Source organism: Microcebus murinus, chromosome 4, assembly GCF_040939455.1.
Source record: "Microcebus murinus isolate Inina chromosome 4, M.murinus_Inina_mat1.0, whole genome shotgun sequence".
Lineage (NCBI taxonomy): Eukaryota > Metazoa > Chordata > Mammalia > Primates > Cheirogaleidae > Microcebus > Microcebus murinus.
This window is the reverse complement of record NC_134107.1, coordinates 91,251,612-91,271,748: the sequence shown is the minus strand read 5'-3', so window position 1 is coordinate 91,271,748 and position 20,137 is coordinate 91,251,612. Positions and strand designations below refer to the sequence as shown.

Here is a 20,137-nt window from a genome sequence, read left to right as displayed (position 1 = left end):
CCGGAAGCAAGTAGGCGGTGCGCGCCCACAGCGCATGCGCAGACACACTCGTCGGAAGGTCAGGATCCTTTTGCTTACAATGGCGGAGCTGGGTGAAGCGGACGAGGCAGAGTTGCAGCGCCTGGTGGCGGCCGAACAGCAGAAGGCGCAGTTCACTGCACAGGTGCGGGGACCGGTACCAGCCCTGGAGGGTGAGGGGAAAGCAGGGTGAAGTACACCCGCGGGCCTCTGTATACTGGCGGCTCAGTGAGGCCGCTCGATCTCGGCTGCTTCCCATTCACCTCACAAAAACACTAGTGATGGCCCTCCTGCAGCTGGTGACTAGTAGCGTTTAGGTGCCAGCTAAGCAAGAGCGGCGTGGAGAAAAGAGAAGGTGTAAAGCAGGGAGAGAGGTTTGGCCGACTCCAGAGCACCGGAGCCTCGTTAGCGACCTGTCTGGGCTGGCATTCGTAAGATCTGGGTTCGAATCCTCCCTCGGCCACTTGCGGGCCACGTGCCTCAAGACAAGACACCCATCCACTGTGGGTTTTGGTTTTGCTGTCGCCCACTGTTTCACTGGACTGTTAAGATCATATGCGATAATGTACTTGAAAACGAGTACTAGAACAAAACGAGCACTAGAACATTGAATAAAGGGGGGTGCTCTGAAGTATTCAGTGTAGACTGTTGATTTGGAACAAGGATTTGGAGCTCCTTAGAAATTGTTCGAATCTGATGTGGCCCCTTGCTGAATATTTGACTTTGCAGTGATTACTTAATCACGCCTCTTAAATGGAGGTAATCATAGCCATCCTTATGGAGAATTGTTTAGTACCCAGTCTCCCAAAGAGGAAGCTCTTGGTAAGATGGTTTTCTCCCTTTTTGGAGGGGAGGGGTGGGTGCAGGGAGGGTGAGTAGCAAGAACCCTGGTTAGAAATCCTCAGGTCTTGAACATTCTTTTGCAAGTGGACGCGAGTTCTGTAACTTTGTTATATTTGATAAGCTTCATCAGATTCTCAAATGTGTCCATGACCCCAAAAGGCTAAGAACTTAAGAATTACCTTCTCTAGAAGGTAAGTTGGGAATGCAATGAGTGCAATTGTTTGGGGGAATGAATTGGCACCCTCCCTTCCTAGTTTACACTGGTGCTGGCTGCTTTGGGGAATATAAAAGAGGGTATTAGTCCCACCTGGGAATTTATATATAATCTGTAGGGATGAGGATCTGGGCCAATATTGGTGACAAATTAGGAAATGAAAAGAGCCCAAAGTGACTCCATGGTTTGTTGATTGAAAGAATGGTTTTGTCAGGTGATGAAAATGAAAAGAAAATTTTAAAATGAACAGTTTTTTTTAGGCCCATCTGCAGACCCCAGTGATTACTATTTTTCTTTTCTCTTAGGTGCATCATTTCATGGAGCTATGCTGGGATAAATGTGTGGAGAAGCCAGGGAATCGCCTAGACTCTCGCACTGAAAATTGTCTCTCCAGCTGTGTGGACCGCTTCATTGACACCACTCTTGCCATCACCAGTCGGTTTGCCCAAATTGTGCAGAAAGGAGGACAGTAGGCCATCCCCTGGGAGAATGACTGAAGCAGCAAAGGACTTGTTATTAAAGCAGATTGAAGGGCCAGCAGGGGAAGGTTGTTAACCCATTGTGAGGTCTGTTGGTGCTAAAAATAACAGATCATATGTCCCAAAAGTGAAATTTATTTATTTGGAATTCAGAAATTCCAGGTTGTATCACATCAGTTATTCAATAAATGTGAATTCTCCAACTCTTTTTTAATCCCATTGTAGGATTTTATATAGCCTCTGATTGGCAGGAACACTAGAAATAAATGTTCACAGCCAGTAGTGCAAATGGGAGGTGGTAGGTTTTTAAGAGCCACCCCAAGCCATAATTAAGGGAGTTGGAAAAACCATCAAAGCCTAAGGTATAGAAAAGAAATTGGGGTTGAGAAAAGTGAAGAACAGAAAACAGCTTTATTGCTTATACATGACCAAGAAAAGGTTAAACCTGGCCAAAAAAACCCCCAAAACAGGCAAGATGTGTATTCCTTGGGAAAGCAGTAAACCTGCTAGTAAGGGAGGAGGGGAAGGTCAAGACCCAAACAGAGACAAATTTCTGGAATGCCTTATTTCTCTGGTTCCTGAGTCTCTGCTTGTAGTCAGTACTTTCAGAGTACAGAAACAATGCTAAAAAATATATGCTAAAGACTCCTTCTAGCAAAGATTTTACTTGCTCCAGGAACAAAACAGTTGTTTTAGGTTAAGAGGTAGTAATTATAGACTGTTCTGCCTCCTTTAAGCCCCTACCAGTCCCAAAGATAAAAATATACACCATGACATTGACAGTTGAGTACCAAAGTATTGATATTTCAAATAAATATCCCAATAGGGAGCACCAGCTTGTAGTCAAAGGATAGGGCACCTCTGGCCAACCACATAAGACCAAGTACTTTATTAGAAATCTGTTCTGTAAAAAGAACAAATTTAATAGTTAGAAGTATAAAATACCACTTAATGGAATTTCATCATGGTTGTATTCTATTGCTGGTGTCTTATACTGTCATGCTACCATGAAGTAATTCTTTATTAACATATGGGGAAAGTAAGGCCAGGGAGGTTAACTTACCTGCTCTGGACCTCCTCATAACCCATTGGTGGCAGAACCAAGACCAAAAGTGTGAGTTTTCAAGCTTTTTACTTAGCCCACAAAGTGACAACCAGAAAAAAATGACAATGTGTCACTTGATCTTTTCTCCCATAGTGAAGAAATTCACTTGTGTTCTGCCAGCCTTCTTTCAGTTATATTTTGGTTGCTTAAGAATTAACATAGTAGGGATCACAGTATAGCAAAGGGAAATAACGTGGTCTCTGCTTGGTGCTTTAATCCAAAGACAGAAGTGGATATGTCCCTGAGAAGCCTGTTTCATTTTGGAAATGATGCAACTTAGTTTCAGGGAAAACTAAAAGTTCATTAACAGATTGAGAAATTAACAAGGAAGACAAGATTTAAATGGCAGTTGTTGCCCTGAATCCTGTTCAGAGCACCATTGACAGCATGACTAATTCCTAATTCTTCCCCATTTGCTAGAGGGTCATCTGAAGAAATAATTTTGAACACAAGTCTGTTTAGGCAATATATAGCAATGGAACTGAAAAACCATTTACTAACCAATTACTATGTTTGGAGGCATACAAAGTGTAGCTTGAGGCCCTGTCCAGCAGGGAAATTTGAGAAAACCCTAGTCCCTTCTAATAACATTTGTCTGTGGATGCTACCATGAAGGGGAAAGGTTTGTTCTTTAAGCCCATTTCCTTATTAAGTAAATTGGACCACACCTGTGGGGTCAAAATACAGAAGGATCAAAGCACCAAGGCTAAAGACAAGCCAGTTGTGACACCTGCTCTATAAACAGAGAGCAACATAGTGTTCCCTTGTCATACCTTTCTACACAGCACTGGTTCCAATCTACCTCTTGATCCCAGCCCTAGATTTCCCCAAATTCAATATTCCAATTGGTATACCCAGGTCATTATTGGATTCAGCTTTCTGGATCCTTTAATTTGCTGTATATGTACTCTACACTAAATGTGATTCATTGCAAAAAATAATCTCTTCAAGAAACCTTCATAACAAAATACCAGATTCCCTATTAACAAGAAAAGGGGATCAAGTTTAACAGGCCAAAATAGAAGACAAGAAGTCTGTCAGAACATATGTAGATGGCACCAGACAGCTCTGACCTCAGGCCCCGTGTTGAAAGGGAGTCCCTGGCAAAACCCCAAGGAGTAAGAGCTGTATAAATAACCAGTCACATGGGAAACAAGAATGTTCCTTTCTCATTTAGTCATCCTCTGAGCTCTCAGCAGACCTTTCATCTGTAGCCACTTTCCAATTTGTGCGTTTATTTGTCCTCTCCTGTATTTCATTGTTAGCTACAGGGATATGGACTTTTTTATCTCTCTTTTTCCTTTTGGTTTTCTTAGTGTCTCTTTCCTCACTTTCCTCAGAACTGCTGGATGCTGAATCATCTGACTGGGAAGCATCATTTTCTGCCTCTAAGAATGAAGCAGATTTTTTGAGAGACTTTTTCCTGGATTTTTTCTTGCGCTTATGTGGTTGTTTCCTTTTCCTGCTATTCGAAGCCCCAGTTTCTTCTGAGAACTCGCTTGAAGAATCTGCTGTTATATCCGTGGCTTCCTTTTTGCTTTTCTTCTGTTTTTTGTGTGACCTTTTTTTCTGCTTTTTTTTATGGGATTTCTTTGACTTCTTGTGTTTGCGGGATTCATGGGTAGATGACTTTACCTGGGGAGATGTTTTTTTCCCATTGGTAATGTCTTGCTGATCACTACTAATAAAAAAGTATAAAAGAGAAACTTTTATGTAAAAAAAGAAATAGTGTATTTATATTTCTATTATTCTAGATAAGAAACTGGGGTTAACATCTGAATTTTAAATCAGAACCGTGACATATACTATAAGACTTTATTATTCGCACTAAGTTTTTGTTTCCTCATCTTTAAAATGAAGATACACATTCTAAGCTACCAGCCTGGGCAACAGCAAGACCTGGGGAGGCTGAGGCAGAAGGATCACTCGAGCCCAGGAGTTGGAGGCTGCAGTGAGCTATGATGACACCAATGCACTCTAGCCTCAGCAACAGAGTAAGACTGTGTCTCAAAATTACATATATATATATATATATATAAAATTCTAAGCTGCCATAGTGAGTTACTGTGTGGAATACTACATATAAAAACCAAAATGCTTATAGACATGGCCAAACATCAACCAGAGAATGGCAAAATAGTGACTGCCTACCAACTAAATCACCTTTTTTCTTCTCTAGCTACAGTTTCAGTGGCAAATATTATATCCTTTGTAAAAGTTTAGGAAATCAACTTATAGTACAGACTTTGTAATAATCTGTTTCTTTCTTTTAGTAAGCTCATTTGTCTTACCTGTCTGTTTCAAATTCTTCAGGGTATAACTCTTTATAACCACTGTGGCCCCATCTGTAAGATGATACATTACATGTACTGTTAAAGCAATGCATACATTTCTGGAAATTAAAAGAAAATTAGATTTTGGAGTACATGCATACATAGAAATACACATAAAATGAAGAAAATAGAGATATGGTAGACCCAAGCCCATATAGCTCAGTAACAGCTAGATTTTATGTACTATATATTACCATCGCAGATATAAGATTCTTTTGTCCATCTGTAATAGAACTTGCCATTGTCTTCCTTAAGAAACACTGAGGAATTCTCACACTGTTAGCTGTGAAGCACTTTTCCAAAAACATAATATAATGCCGTCTATATTGGGACAATTGTTTTTAAATAACTTTATTGAAGTATATTCACATAACATAAAATTCACCTTTAAAGTGTAGTGCTTCTAGCCCATGACAACCATTCATTTACTTTCTGTCTCTATGGATTTGCCTATCACATAAATAGAACCATAAAATGTGTATGGATATATCACATAAATGGAATCATACAATATGTGGTCTTTTGTGACTTGACTTCTTTCACTTAGTATAATGTTTTCAAGGTTCATCCATGCTGAACCACATATCACTACTTCATTCCTTTTACTGCAAAATAATATTGTACAGATATACCACATTATGTTTATCCATTCATTGGCTGATAGACATTTGAATTTCTACTGTTTGGCCATTATGAATAATGCTGCTATGAATACTTGTGTACAAATTTTTGTAGGGACAATTTTGACAAGTACATATTCTAAGGCTAATTATTAATGGTCATAGGAATTAGTCACAAACCTGTCTGGCATATTAGCTTCATAATCATAAAACTTCTTGTTCCAGGATTTAGCCTTAAGAAAATCATCTTCCAGTGTCCCAGAAATGTCATTCTTTGGCCTCCAATAGCCTCTTTGACTTTCTTCATCAAAACCATCACTACGCATCCGGCTACAAGAGAAAGCGGAACTTTTAGATTTAAAAGCAATCTGTGAGTTTATGGAACATCATGCACAAAACTCATGGAACAAGCTGAGGGGAACCAAAAAACCTGATACTGTTAAAAAAAATGTGAAAGATATTATCTGTTCCTCTCTATACGTTTCTACAGTCCAGTGGGGGGAAAAAAATCTAACCATTACTACCCTTGCTATTGCAGAGTATAGACAAACTCACTTCTGAACTATAGTTCACTCACTGATTCAACTAGGAGGGTATACAAAGAGGGAAGCAGAGCATAATCACAGCTGGGGACACTTCAAACTACCCTAGATTCTAAAATACACTTCCCTTCTCGCAAACCAGCAACGTGCTATTAGTGAAGTCAAGTGAGAACAAGCCCTAACCCAGAACCACTGCTCCAGCCTCTGTTTACAGTGTCGACTAATCAGCCAGTAAGTCAACTAATCAGTTATCAAAAATTTTTAAGGGCTTCCTAGGTGCCAGGCATTGTTCTAGTTGAACTGGTAGGAATGTAACAGCTTTTGAGACTATCAGAATCCCTGCTCCTAAAAAGATTAAGTTTTAAAGATTATTCATTTTTTGTCAATTTTTAAAAATTTAATTCATTTTTTAAAATATTTATTCACCATGACAGGAATTAATAGAGTCTATTCTAAAATAGCAATCACCTTATTTCTGGAAATGCCACTTGGAATTAACCAATACAAATCAGCATCTACACTTATAAATTCGCATAGGACCACCTTCGGAGAGAAAAAAACTAGAAGATATTTATTTTTATGTTGAGATTCTGCCTTCTTCATGAGGGATACCTTACATACTTCTTGTCCGAAGCCATTCACACACCAAAGTCCACACAGGCACACTCACTCTCCCTTAAATACCTCACTCTTAACTAGTGATCACCCTAGGTGGCTTTAGAAATCAAGATTATTACTTTATAGTCATTTCTTATACATGTAGCTCTTACATGTATGGGCATATGAGGCCCAAGATATGTTCCCAATTACTCGGACATTCCTATACCTCCAAAGGTGAAAGACAACTAAGCCTACATAATCCTTCACATTCACAAATTATTTTTTTTCTTCTTCTTTTTTTTTTTTTTTCCATACTGAAATTATTAAGAAGGTAATATGGGGCCAGATGTGGTGGCTCACACCTGTAATCCCAGCACTTTGGGAGGCTGTGGCAGGAGGATCGATTGAAGCCAGGAGTTTGAGACCAGCCTGGACAACAAAGTGAAACCCCATCTCTAAGAAAAAAAAAAAAATAAGAGGAAGAAGGTAATATGAAAGGCTGTTGACCTGGTGAAGATAGTGAGTAGATGGGATAAAGAAAAGGCTGAAAGAATGAAAGATTAATAGGAAGAAGGAATGATTGATTGGCTAAGTGACCATAAGATTCCAGTTAGAAAATCTTAAGTTAAAAGCTATCAGGCAAGGTCAAAATCCACAGAACCCTACACATTTATACTTGTTCAGGTAGAATTTAAAAACTCTCCAATGCAAATAAGTACAAAGAATGGGGCCATATGTACCATAGCCATTATCTTTACACTTGGGTCTAGATTTATGACAGAGGAAAGGCTTAAGATCTCACAGAACTGAATTCATCTCTCCTTAAAATACCAAAGTGTTTTTAAACAAAAGTTGATAATTCTGAAAAATATGAGAATTATTTTGATACTCAGAGCTGCAATTTCACCTTGAACTGCTGGGTAACATTTTCCTTTTAGTCCCATGGTAATCATCTTCCATCTGTTTCTCCAGTTCTCTTATTTTCCACATATCTGATTCCTCCTGAATCTAGAGTTTTTAAAATGAAATAAAAATAAGTTACTAAAAACAACACTTTACATTACAGAAAAGTAACTAACTGGAAATACAGTCTGACCATTCAGCTACAGACTGGGCTATGATTAGGGACCTGGAAAACAAATTTTGGTTTCTCTAGAAAATGATAAACAATCCAATCCAGTACATCTCAAAAACATAGAATTCTGCCCCATTAGAACTTTTTAACCCCTGCACAGAAACACTTTTCACCTTATCAATTTTGCTGCAATTAGCAAATGATAATCCATTTCTAAAATGCAATGTGATTTTAATTGTATCATCTCAACTGAATGTTAAGCAATCTTATGAGGAAAACAAATCAGGAGCCACTATATTTTACTGCAAAGAAATAAAAGATCAGAGATTTTACCAAAGTCAAAAAACTAGTAAGGATAGGTCTTTAAACTCCCTAAGCTTTCTTTTCACAACATCATAATTCTTGTCAAAAACAAAATAAACAGTTTGGTTGCTATATAATTTCCTGAAAAGTAGACTACAAATACCCAAAGAACAAGAACACATTTTATTGCTAAGTCCTCTTGCCTAATTTCATTAAAGCTGTGCTAGATTTATCTTTTTTATTTTTTTTTTATTTTATTTTTTTCTTAATCTTTTTTTTTTTTTTTTTGAGACAGAGTCTCGCTTTGTTGCCCAGGCTAGAGTGAGTGCCATGGCGTCAGCCTAGCTCACAGCAACCTCAATCTCCTGGCTCAAGCAATCCTTCTGCCTCAGCCTCCCAAGTAGCTGGGACTACAGGCATGCACCACCATGCCTGGCTAATTTTTTATATATATATATTAGTTGGCCAATTAATTTCTTTCTATTTATAGTAGAGACGGGCTCTCGCTCTTGCTCAGGCTGGTTTTGAACTTCCGACCTCGAGCAATCCGCCCGCCTCGGCCTCCCAGAGAGCTAGGATTACAGGCGTGAGCCACCACGCCTGGCCAGATTTATCTTTTTTAGCTACCATTTCAAATCTAAGCTTACCATACAACTAGGGCTAGGTTAATGCAACTGCATACACAGCTTAAGTAACAGTTATACCCTCATCTATAATTAAAATATCAGAGGATATGATAATAATATGATCAAACAAAGAGTAGTAGAGCCGGGCGCGGTGGCTCACGCCTGTAATCCTAGCTCTCTGGGAGGCTGAGGCGGGCAGATTGCTCGAGGTCAGGAGTTCGAAACCAGCCTGAGCAAGAGCGAGACCCCATCTCTACTATAAATAGAAAGAAATTAATTGGCCAACTACTATATATAGAAAAAATTAGCCGAGCATGGTGGCGCATGCCTGTAGTCCCAGCTACTTGGGGAGGCTGGGGCAGGAGGATCGCTTGAGCCCAAGAGTTTGAGGTTGCTGTGAGCTAGGCTGACACCATGGCACTCACTCTAGCCTGGGCAACAAAGTGAGACTCTGTCACACACACACAAAAAAATAGTAGAGTTCACTAAAGAAAACTTAAAAGGGGCCTTGGCCCTCTTTTCATTGTATGTGCTCTCCCAAGTGCCCTCATCTACTCCCATGACCTCTATCATCTACCTATATATTAATAATTCCCAAACCTTTATGTCCAGACCCAAGTGTTCTCCCTCCAAGTTTGAATTTTCAATCGTTGGATCTCCTATATGCACCTCACCATCAACATGTCCAAAACCAAACTAATTATCTTTCCTATCAAACTTGTCCCCTTTTTTGTTCCCTGTCTCAATTAATGGGATCATCATCCACCCAGTCACACAGTTGGTTATACAGTTGACCCTTGAACAAAACGGGTTTGAAATTCATGGGTCCACTTGCATGCAGATTTTCTTCTGCCTTTGCCACCCCCAAAACAGCAAGACCAATTGGTCTTCTTCCTCCTCAGCCTACTCAATGTGATTTTCTTAATAACATTTTTTTTTGCTCTAGCTACTTTATTGTAAGAATACATTTTGTAATACATATAACATACAAAGTATGTGTTAATCCACTGGTTATGTTATTGGAAGGTTTCCACTCAAAAGTAGGCTATTAGTTTTTAGATGTGGATTTTAGACTGCACAGGTGTCAGTGCCCTTAACTCCCAAGTTGTTCAAGGGTCAGCTTTATTTGATCCCATTCTCATTCCTACAATCTAGTCAGTCACCAAGTTCTTTGGATTCTGTCTCCAGTTCCTCTTCTTCATCCCTACTGTCATTGCCTCATCTGTCACCTGGAACACTATAATTGCCTCCTAATTGGTCTCCCTACTGTTTCTCCCCATCTGATTTATTCCCTATCCAGTTGAGAAACCATCTTTCAATATGTCTTTCAACAAATATGATCATGTCACACCCTACTTAAAAACATTTGATGGCTTCTTTATTGTCTAAAGGAAGAAGTCTCATCTCCAAGAATCACAAGCCCACTCTAATTTACCACTCAGGCCTTATCTTCTGCCATTATCCCCAACATTCTCCACTTTCTAGATACGTAAATTTCTTGCCATGCACCAAGTGATTCATGCTTTTTCTTGTTGCCACATGAGTGCATGATGTTCTCTCTATCCAGAATGATCTTTTACCAGCAGTTCAAATACCACCCATTCTTTAAAATCTTTTCTAATTCTCCAGGGCAGATTTCATCATTCCCTTCTCAGTGCTCTAAAGCACTTTATAAATATCTTTATCATAGTATTTGTCAACCTGTATTGCAATTATTTATTTTATTCATGTTTGCTTGGCACACTGTATGCCTTCAATGAATGTTGAGGAATGAATGGGTTGTACTTCACACCTTATTGTGAGCATCTGTGTGCCGGATGACATTCCTCAGGAGGACTTTCCCCAGTGGAACCCGGGACATTCTTCAATCTGAAATGAATCAACAAATAACATTTGATAATAATTTCCCTTATTATCTTATCTTTTCTTAAATTTTATAAAGCAGTATAAGGTAAAGAAAAGATCAATGAACTAAAAGTCAGATTCCTGAGGAATAGCTTTTCTTTCACCATTAAAAAGGGGAAATGCCTGATCACACTAACTTGAGGATGGAGATAATATATATTGAAGTTCTTTACAAATGCACAAGACTGCACAAAGTTAAGTGCTTTCATAAGCACCATTTTATTTAACCCTCACAGTTATTCTATGTTTTATATGAGGTAAGTATTTCCATCCCTATTTTATAGATAAAGTTCCCTTAAAGCTGTAACTTGCCCCAGGCTACATAATCCTAGGCAAATGATGTATGTCAATGTCTAAATTAGAAATCAAATCTCAAATCCCAAAATTAGTTTGCAATGAAGCAGATACCTAGATTTGAAAGTGTCAGGAATCACAAATGTCAACAGTAGCAAAAACTGACGCCTAAGAACAAATGCAAACATGTCCTAAATTTCTCCATGCAGGGGCATTTTATTTCCTACTTTGTACAGAAGCCTCTAAAAACTAGATAACAAAAATATTCACATGTGTGTAGCTAGCAGGGACTTTATGCAACCACCCCAACGCTCACTCACCCCTCGATCCTGAGGAAATCAGGCATCTTGTTAGTGTGAGACGAAGAACCATTCCATTACAAGATCTCCTCCGACCCAGGAAGCCAAGGAGTCAGGGCTTAAAGGCAGCTCTGCAGCTTCACCCGAGTCCTTCGTGAAAACGCAGCCTTCCCACCGGTTATTCTGCCCTCACCCGTGGCCCAGGCCACGGCTGCCTTTCCCCCAGCCCAGATCGACAGGCAGATCACTCTCCCGGACTGAGGCCCGGAGGCTGCGCCGGCGCGGAATTCGGACGGCCCGGTTGACCCGGGCATTCCTCGCTCACGCTCCGCTGGGATGGACCCCGGGGGTTGGGTTTCACTCCCCAGAAAGGATCGGGACGCTTTGGATGGGTAAGACCTTCGGTTGGGCCCCAGGAAGTGCCTAGGGTGCCTGAAAGGGGGACTGAGGTTTCCTAGTATAAGACAGAGAAAATGTCCTCATCTTTGTCACCGGGATCCCTGCCCCCCAGCGGCCTCGGAGCTCCCGGTAACCTTCCCTATAAACGCCCTCCCCACACAAATACACACAAACACACCCATACCGTGCGCCGCAGCCTCGCGTGGCGGGGGTGGGGGGAGGAGGCGGTCTGGGAGAAATAGGAGGCGGCTTCCCCTTCAGGCCGGAAGTCGTGCTCCTGAGAAATTCTTCCCACCAACAGGAGTCCCAGAGACCCATAAAGAGGGTTTCCAGGACAAGTTAACGGGTGCAGAAGGCAGGCAGGCGCTCTCCTGGGTGAGCCCACTTGAAAAATGCAAGCCCGACACCAGAAGTGGGAGATCCGGGAACTGGATGTGAAGAGACCTTTTTGCCTGTGGCTTCCCGGACTCAATTAGAGGTTGTACCCAATCTGGTTACCCTGGTAACAGGCGTCGCGGTTTGTCAGGGAAGCGACAGAAGAGGTGGGTTTGCCGGAGTGATTATCTGTTAGTTTAAGTTTTCTATTTAGTAACCCCAGCATAGTACTCTAAACCTGCGTTCCTCATTCAAAAGATGCCGAGGGCCGCACTGTGGCTCACGCCTGTAATCCTAGCACTCTGGGAGGCTGAGGCAGGAGGATCGCTTGAAGTCAGGAGTTCCAGACCAGCCTGAGCAAGACCAAGACTCCGTCTCTACTAAAAATATAAAAAATTAGCTGGGCGCAGTGGCACGCGCCTGTAGTCCTAGGTAGTCCGGAGACTAGGGACGGAGGATCCCTTCAGCCCAGGAGTTTGAGGTTGCAGTGAGCTATGATGACGCCACTGCACTCTAGCACAGGTGACAGAGTGAAACTGCCTCAAAAAAAAAAAAAAAAAAAAAAAGATGCTTTGGCGGGACAACTGTCCAATGGGAGAGGGAGTGATTAGGCTTATCCGAAGATACAGAGAGGATATAATTACTTTCATATAGTGTTTACCAAGTGTTCCAGCCTCTGTGTATTAGCTAACTTAATCCTCACGATAACCCTGTGAGATAGGTATTATCGTCTTAATTTTGAGCAGAACAAACTGAAGCACATATATACATTAATTGCTTAAGGTTACACTGCCAGTAAGAGAGAGAACTAAGATTGGAATCTAGGCATTCTGGCCCCAGAGTCCATGCTTTTCAGTACTAAGCTATACTGAGTGGTTTAAGGAAGTCTCATGTGGCCCTCACCCCACAAACAACTCTAGAAGGTTCTGAACTGGGGAGGCACCAGCCAGCCAGGTGTTGGAACAAGATCAGGAAACTCAGACTTAAAATAACTACTCTGGCTTGTAGAAGGTCCAAGGAGAAGTAAGACTTTATCTGAGAGGACAACTTGAGAATTTAGGAAAGGGTACTAGATAATTAGAGAATAAGGAAATGATAAAGTGATGCTGATCTACAGTCTTTTAGACACAGGTGTTAAGAATAGCTGCTAACTTCACCAAAACAATTTCTGGCCCATTCCTCCTCTCCCAAAAGAGGAAATGAATCAGTAGTTATACAGACTTTTCCCCCCCTTAAGTCATGTCTTTCCACAGGCTTAAGAAGCCTATTCACTGTCAATCATGGAGATGTCTTCAAAGGTTCTGCTCACCCAAGTTACTCAGTTCTGGAACCTCCTAGATGATCTGGCTGAAAGTGACCCTGAGGGCTATGAGAAATTCATTCAACAGCAGCTGAAAGAGGGAAAACAACTCTATGCTGCCCCAGAACCACAGCTTTGTCTACAGACCAAGATCCTGGTATGTAGAGTTGGTGCCAGGAAGGGAAAGGTCTTGAATGAAATGATGCTGGAATAACCAGAGAATACCTTACTTACCCTTACCTAATGCTAAATCAATACAGGAAAACTTAAGGGAAATTGCCTCTCTAAATAGAAAATGAAACATAATGTGGTTGTGTTGAAGTAAAAATTGGAAATTTAAACTTGATAGATTTTGGAGATCTCATAATGAGCCATTTTTTCTGCTAGAATGAGAAGAAGTAATGTACTGATTTAATAGAGAATCATAGAGTTGGAGCTTTTTCAAATAAAGAAGTTAGGGAGATAAGGAAGTAATGAAATACGGTTGTATTTACCTGGACCAATTGCTAAGATCAGTTCTCCCTACTTTTTTCCACTTCCTCTGAGAGCACCAACTGGATTCTTGATGAAAAGCCAGCAGCCTTGGGTAAATTGAGTAACAAAAGTATAATTTATCAAACAGTTTTAATATGTGGAATGACTTATTTAGAACCTAAAATTCTCCCCCTTCCCAACTCTGTGCTGAGTTGTTTCTACGGCATTGGAAATTTTTTAGGTTTTGAGATATGCAAAATTATTTGCTTTCTAGAAACCAAAAGAAAAAATACTTTTTATCAACTTATGTAAATGGAAAAGAATCCCAGCTCCCCAATCAACTGCTCATCCAGTACCTCTAAGTGTTGGCAAACCAGAAGATATGACTGAAACATCAGGTACAAAGAATTAAGGGATAGAAATCATATTTTAAAATGTTATTGGGAATAAGCAGAGACCAGATTTTACTTGGTAAAAACATTTCATGTAAAATAAATTTATTTGGTAATAATACATCTTAATAGTTAATGACACATAAATATACCTTTATGCAAGTTTAATACTGTTTAATTTTTCTAATAAAACGAGCTGTTTTTAACTTATATAAAAATGCCAATTCTAGAGCAAGAATTGTTTATTTAAAAAAATGCTAAGAAAGGTCTTAATTGCTGTAGCACCATTGTGATTACCTCTGAAAAATACAGGAATAAAATTTATATTTTCTAGCATTATCAGGAATATGCTTTAATATATTACCTGACAGTATCATCAGTGCAACTTGTCTTGATTACATACCCTCTGAATCATACACACAGATGCTTACACAATCATCGATGTTGCCTACAATCCTGACGTTCTTCAGGTAGCAGAAAAGGACCAAATGAAAAAAAGTCAGTTAATACAGATGACCATGAAATGCATTGAAGAGCAACTCCAGTTTACTCTCTCACACTCTTACCATATTACCAACTTTAGAATAAAAGGAAGCATTCAAAGAATGAAACAAAATCTGATGGGAATCCAAGCTGATTCCACAGATTTAAGAGAGAAAATGAAAAAGGGTAAGTAAGGCCGGGCACAGTGGCTCACGCCTGTAATCCTAGCTCTCTGGGAGGATTGCTTGAGGTCAGGAGTTTGAAACAAGCCTGAGCAAGAGTGAGACCCCGTCTCTACTATATATAGAAAGAAATTAATTGGCCAACTAATATATATAGAAAAAAAATTAGCCAGGCATGGTGGCACATGCCTGTAGTCCTAGCTACTTGGGAGGCTGAGGCAGGAGGATTGCTTGAGTCCAGGAGATTGAGGTTGCTGTGAGCTAGGCTGATGCCATGGCACTCAGTCTAGCCTGGGCAACAAAATGAGACTCTGTCTCAAAAAAAAAAAAAGGGGGGGTAAGTAGATGAATGTAAATGAAAAATTAAACCAATCTAAGATTTTTTGCATCCTATGTACATTTTGCAAACGAAGTCTTGATTTTAAAGAATGATAAACCTAAGATTGAAAAATGTAAATATTAGATACTAAAAACATTAGAACATCCTTAAAAAATTTTTCAAATCCTGAAAGCTTTTCAATCAAATTCTTTGGCTTAAGATTCTTTAAGATTCCCAACCTAATTTAACTGCAGCTTTACCTGCTACTGCTAACCAGTGTTTTATATATATCCACCTATATATATATGTATACATATATATAGTGTTACCACTGACACCATATATATTATAGCTCATAGCTTGATAATTTTAATGTTGTGGATTAATTTTGTGATTTTATCTCTCCCCCCTTCTTTAATAAAGAACTAACTCTTGAACAGATAAAAAGCACTACTGTGAACAATCCAGATCATTTTTCTCAGCTCTTACTGCCAAAAGACCAAGTTTCAGGCAAAGCAAAATGTCTAATAGAAGAGATTTCCAGCAGTGAAATACAAGTTGAGATGAAGATACCAGTGTATGAATTAAAAATTGTGCAGGATCAGAATGAAAAACCTCTGAAAATTGAGTTGAAAGTTGAATTACCTGGTATTAATTCAGTCTCTCTCTGTGACCTTAATGTTTCTGAGGTAAGTTGAATATGTATTACTGTAAATTTCTTATCAGTCAGCATCACTGTATTATGCTGTAGTAACAAACTGCAAAATTTCTGGAGTTTTCAATCATTTGCTCAGGTTACACATCACCTAGGCCTACTCTGCTCCATGAGTCTTGTACATTTCAAGATCCATGTAAAGGAGCAATTCCCATGTGAGATATGCCATTCTCATGGCAGAGGGAAAACAGAATTGGTCAAGACATGCAATGAATCCTAAAACTTACACTCAAACATGGCATATATCACTTCTACTTATATTCCATTGGCTAAAGTAAGTCACAGGGTCAAGTCCTACATGAATACGATTGGAGAGTATATTCTTACAAATAGTGACAGGAAATCACAATGTATAATCTTACAGAAGACCAAATAGTTGGGATCAATCAGTCTACCATAGTCCACCTTCTTGGTCACAAATATTTGCTTCTTTCCCCAACGAAAATACCTCCAATCCCAGTATCAGACTCCAAAGTATAGGATTTTGCATTCTCCTTTTTTTGAACCATGGACCTATAACACACAAAGACAAGCTATCTACTCCCCCAGTCCCATCCACTATACAATGTGAAATTGGGAGAGGATAACCATAATTAACCATCTTAATTCAGAAAAGGGAAAAATAAGAGGCACGTTGCATTCACTAGTACACAGCAATTCTGAAATCCTAGTAGGCAGACATTGTGAGGGACCCTTCTCTGGAGGTAGAGAATGTTCTTGCTTAGGTTCCTTAATTACCTAGCTCCCAGTTCCATTGTTTTTCATGACCTTCAGCTCCATTCTTCGGGAGGTTTTTTTTTTTCCAGTGTCTACCTTAGCTACATCTGAATAGTATTGGAGAATGTGTCATTCTCAGATGCTGAGCAGCTTTCTCAGCATGTTTCCCACTCATGGAATGGTGGGGTCCAGAGAGTTTTAAATTTTGAAGTTTCTTTTAGACAGACTGGTATCATCTTTTCTTTTCTTTTTGTAAAAGACAAGGTCTTACTGTCACCCAGGCCAGGCTGGAGTACAGTAGCATGACCATAGTGCATTGCAGCCTCAAACTCCTGGGCTCAAGCAATCCTCCCACCTCAGCCTCCAGAGCAGCTGGGATTATGGAAGCGTGCCACCACAGCCAGCCAATTAAAAAAAAAATTTGTTTTGTAGAGACAGGGTCTTACTGTGTTGCTTGAACTCCTGGCTTCAAGCAACCTCCTGCCTTGGCCTCCCAAAACTCTGGGATTACAGGTGTGAGCCACCATGCTTGGCCTCTATTTTCATCTTTTAAAAATCTTTTTTATTATTTTCAGGATGATTTACTGATTGAAGTCTCTAGGAAGTACAGATTACATCTGAATCTTCCAGAAGCTATTGATACTGAAATGACTACAGCAAAATTTATCAAAGAGAAATCTACACTAATCATCACAATGCCATTGGTATAAAACAAGAGCATCATGTGTTTTGGGTTTTTAGTGATAAAGTCATGTGAATTATAGGACCTTCATCATGGGTAGAGGTAGTAATTTATCATAAACACTAATTCTATTATTTCCTAAGAGTTTATTTTGATGGAATCAGATTTTCTACTCAGCTGTTATGTTTCATCTATTTTTAAAACTCCTTTTCTCGTTTTCAGAAAGACTTGACATCAACCAGAAACTATTAAAAATAGTATTGCCATGATGTAATTGTTTTAAAGATATTTATAGTGATCTTAAGTAATTTATCATTTGGGAAGATTCCAGTTGTTCCCAAGTAATGTGAGAATTCTTGGTTTACTGCTTGGGGCAAAATAAATAAATAAAAAGTCTCTAGTAAATCTTTGCATCAGGAAAAAAATCCCACACTGTAAGAAGTTTTTTATTAACAAGATGGACTGTAGCAGTGAAAGTCTCCTCTAATAATAAAGATACAGGATGAAACATAAGATTCAAACTTATGCTTCTACGAACCTCTGTACTTTGATAAAACAGCTTTGCCAGGAGTCGAGGCTACCTAGCTAGACCTAATTTTAATATCACATATGGGCTTGTCTGTGAATTGGATGTGACACAGTAAGTGGATGTTATTGCATTGCACATCATAATAAAAATATATCCATTTCTTATTTGAGACAAGGGCTTTTCTCCTCAGGAAGTGAACAGAAGTACAAAAGTGACGTAGGTTTCAATTACCATTCATCTCTTCTAAGCTGTCACATACAAAGGTACCAATTATCCAATTTATATCCCAAGTAGGCTATATGCACAAACTTTACATATATCTTAATCATCTTTTCTAGACACAAAACAGCTTCCTTGCAATTATTATCTTCTAATTCAACATAAGGTCTACAAAGTCCTAATTTTAGAACTTTTTAACTTTAGAAACTAATGTGGTAAATAGAAATAACTGGTATGTGGCATTTAGAAGCAAATATAATTTTTTTTTTTTTTTGAGACAGAGTCTCTCTCTGTTGCCCAGGCTAGAGTGAGTGCCGTGGCATCAGCCTAGCTCACAACAACCTCAAACTCCTGGGCTCAAGCAATCCTCCTGCCTCAGCCTCCCGAGTAACTGGGACTACAGGCATGCACCGCCATGCCTGGTTGATTTTTTTCTATATGTATTTTTAATTGGTCAATTAATTTCTTTCTATTTTTAGTAGAGACAGGGTCTCGCTCTTACTGAGGCTGGTCTTGAACTCCTGACCTTGAGCGGTCCTCCCGCCTCGGCCTCCCAGAGTGCTAGGATTACAGGTGTGAGCCACCACGCCCAGCCCAAATATAATTTTTTTAAGTCTGGTCTAGATTTGAATTCTACTAGCAATAGGATAATTTAACTTCTGAAAAATTTCTGGAACTGTATTGTCCTAAAATTATTAGCAAACTTATTATATTCTCACCTCTAAAAAACTTGGAATGCCTTCACCCTATCTTTTCTTCTACAAAATCAGAGCCAAAATATATTTCCTAGAAACTGCCCCTCCCTTACCACATAAAACTGACTGAAATCTTATACTCAGCATCTGTATCTGTATACTCATTTAAAAAATGCACATCAAGATCTAATATAAAGTGTTAAATTTACATCCTAGTTATTTTCCAAAATATTCTAACTCATTATTTCAAAGGATTTCATATTAATAAAAGCATCTCTACCTCCCCCTCCCTACAAAAAGCAAAATGTTGCCCAGGAAGGGCATTAACTAATAATGAACTATGAACTGCTTTAAATTTGAATCTAACAATTTTTTTCTCTCAAAATTAGAAATTGAGATGTACATTAATTATCCTTTATTTAGAGAACAGACTTTTCTACAAACTTGGTTTTAGATCACTTACCAATAGTGATTATGATTTCCTCATGTATTCCAGGACTTGTGCATTACTGGGTGAAGACTATTACTTGCAACACATTCCTATCATCTTTCATACATAGGTCTGTTCCTTTTGTAGACCATGCTTAGGATACCCTAACTTCATACTCAACAAGCCTCAGAATTGGGAGTAAGGTGTCTAACAGAGCCAGACCATACTTTCAATTTTGGTAATAAGTGCCAAACCCAAACATGGGCTAGTTCAGTAACTCCTTGAGCTTAAAGTGTTAGATTATATCCTCTTCAACCCAGTCCATATTTTATGTAAATATGAAATTTATCTGTATTGAGAGCTTATAAATGGCTTGCCCTGGATCTAAATAATTTAATGTGAAAATAATTCCAACAGTTCAAAAATTAAACCAGACACATTGAAGACATATAGTTTAATTGTTAAACAGTCTTATTTGAACCAAAAGTATTATTTCTAACTTTTTTCTTTCAGTTCTGGTAAGAGCAATAGACTGAACCCAGATTTAGAATATAGCTCAGATTAATTTTTAACTCAAACAATTTTTATTAGAAGGCAACTGTTTATTTTTCTTTCAAGGGAACAAGAGCCATAAGCATTAGCAAAGAATGAATTATCTTTGAAGTTTCATATGTTTGAACCAGATGTGGCTCATACTGATGATGGTCCCTTGTGATAAGCTTGCTCCTTTTGCATAATCTTCATTCAACCTGAAATTACTAATTACTGAAAAGTCAGATTAATGTATTGAATTTTTGTAATAAAACAGCAAGGTAAATGTGGACTATATGGAGTGTCACTTGTGCACCATGTAATAATGAACATTTAGAAATGGATTCAACACTGAAACACTTAAAGCAAATTTTAAGGGATAGCTCCATATATCACATATACAAGAAAGCACTAGTCAGATTTATTTTAAATACTCATA

The 20,137-nt window shown here is 39.0% G+C and overlaps 3 protein-coding genes across 8 annotated transcripts; 2 read left to right on the top strand and 1 right to left on the bottom strand.

Annotated features, from left to right (window-relative positions):
- The first annotated feature begins 8 nt into the window (after window positions 1–8).
- On the top strand, window positions 9–4,385 carry TIMM8B (translocase of inner mitochondrial membrane 8 homolog B). 2 transcript variants are annotated; one of them, XR_001150290.3, is made up of 3 exons: window positions 9–163; window positions 1,381–1,641; window positions 4,000–4,385. XR_001150290.3 is itself a non-coding variant. In XM_012749596.3 (2 exons), the coding sequence occupies exons 1-2, from the start codon at window positions 35–37 to the stop codon at window positions 1,546–1,548; spliced, it is 297 nt and encodes a 98-aa protein (XP_012605050.1). In that variant the 5' UTR covers window positions 9–34; the 3' UTR covers window positions 1,549–1,757. The 2 variants fall into 2 exon arrangements, 1 of the variants encoding a protein (XP_012605050.1); XM_012749596.3 differs by lacking the exon at window positions 4,000–4,385 and having other exon boundaries at window positions 1,381–1,757.
- On the bottom strand, window positions 69–11,965 carry NKAPD1 (NKAP domain containing 1). 5 transcript variants are annotated; one of them, XM_012749584.3, is made up of 7 exons: window positions 11,840–11,965; window positions 11,278–11,710; window positions 10,551–10,627; window positions 7,662–7,762; window positions 5,793–5,942; window positions 4,951–5,004; window positions 69–4,340 (listed from the first exon to the last, which is right to left on the bottom strand). In XM_012749584.3, exons 3-7 carry the CDS (start codon window positions 10,617–10,619, stop codon window positions 3,833–3,835), a joined length of 882 nt encoding a protein of 293 aa, XP_012605038.1. In that variant the 5' UTR covers window positions 10,620–10,627; window positions 11,278–11,710; window positions 11,840–11,965; the 3' UTR covers window positions 69–3,832. The 5 variants fall into 5 exon arrangements, with proteins under 5 accessions (XP_012605038.1, XP_075858625.1, XP_012605043.1 ...); XM_076002510.1 differs by having other exon boundaries at window positions 11,278–11,965; XM_012749589.2 differs by having other exon boundaries at window positions 69–4,337; window positions 11,278–11,965.
- Window positions 11,966–12,065: 100 nt separating this feature from the next.
- On the top strand, window positions 12,066–17,699 carry PIH1D2 (PIH1 domain containing 2). The gene is made up of 6 exons (XM_012749583.3): window positions 12,066–12,197; window positions 13,284–13,487; window positions 14,079–14,202; window positions 14,620–14,865; window positions 15,604–15,869; window positions 17,188–17,699. The coding sequence occupies exons 2-6, from the start codon at window positions 13,311–13,313 to the stop codon at window positions 17,320–17,322; spliced, it is 948 nt and encodes a 315-aa protein (XP_012605037.1). The 5' UTR covers window positions 12,066–12,197; window positions 13,284–13,310; the 3' UTR covers window positions 17,323–17,699.
- The last annotated feature ends 2,438 nt before the right edge of the window (window positions 17,700–20,137 follow it).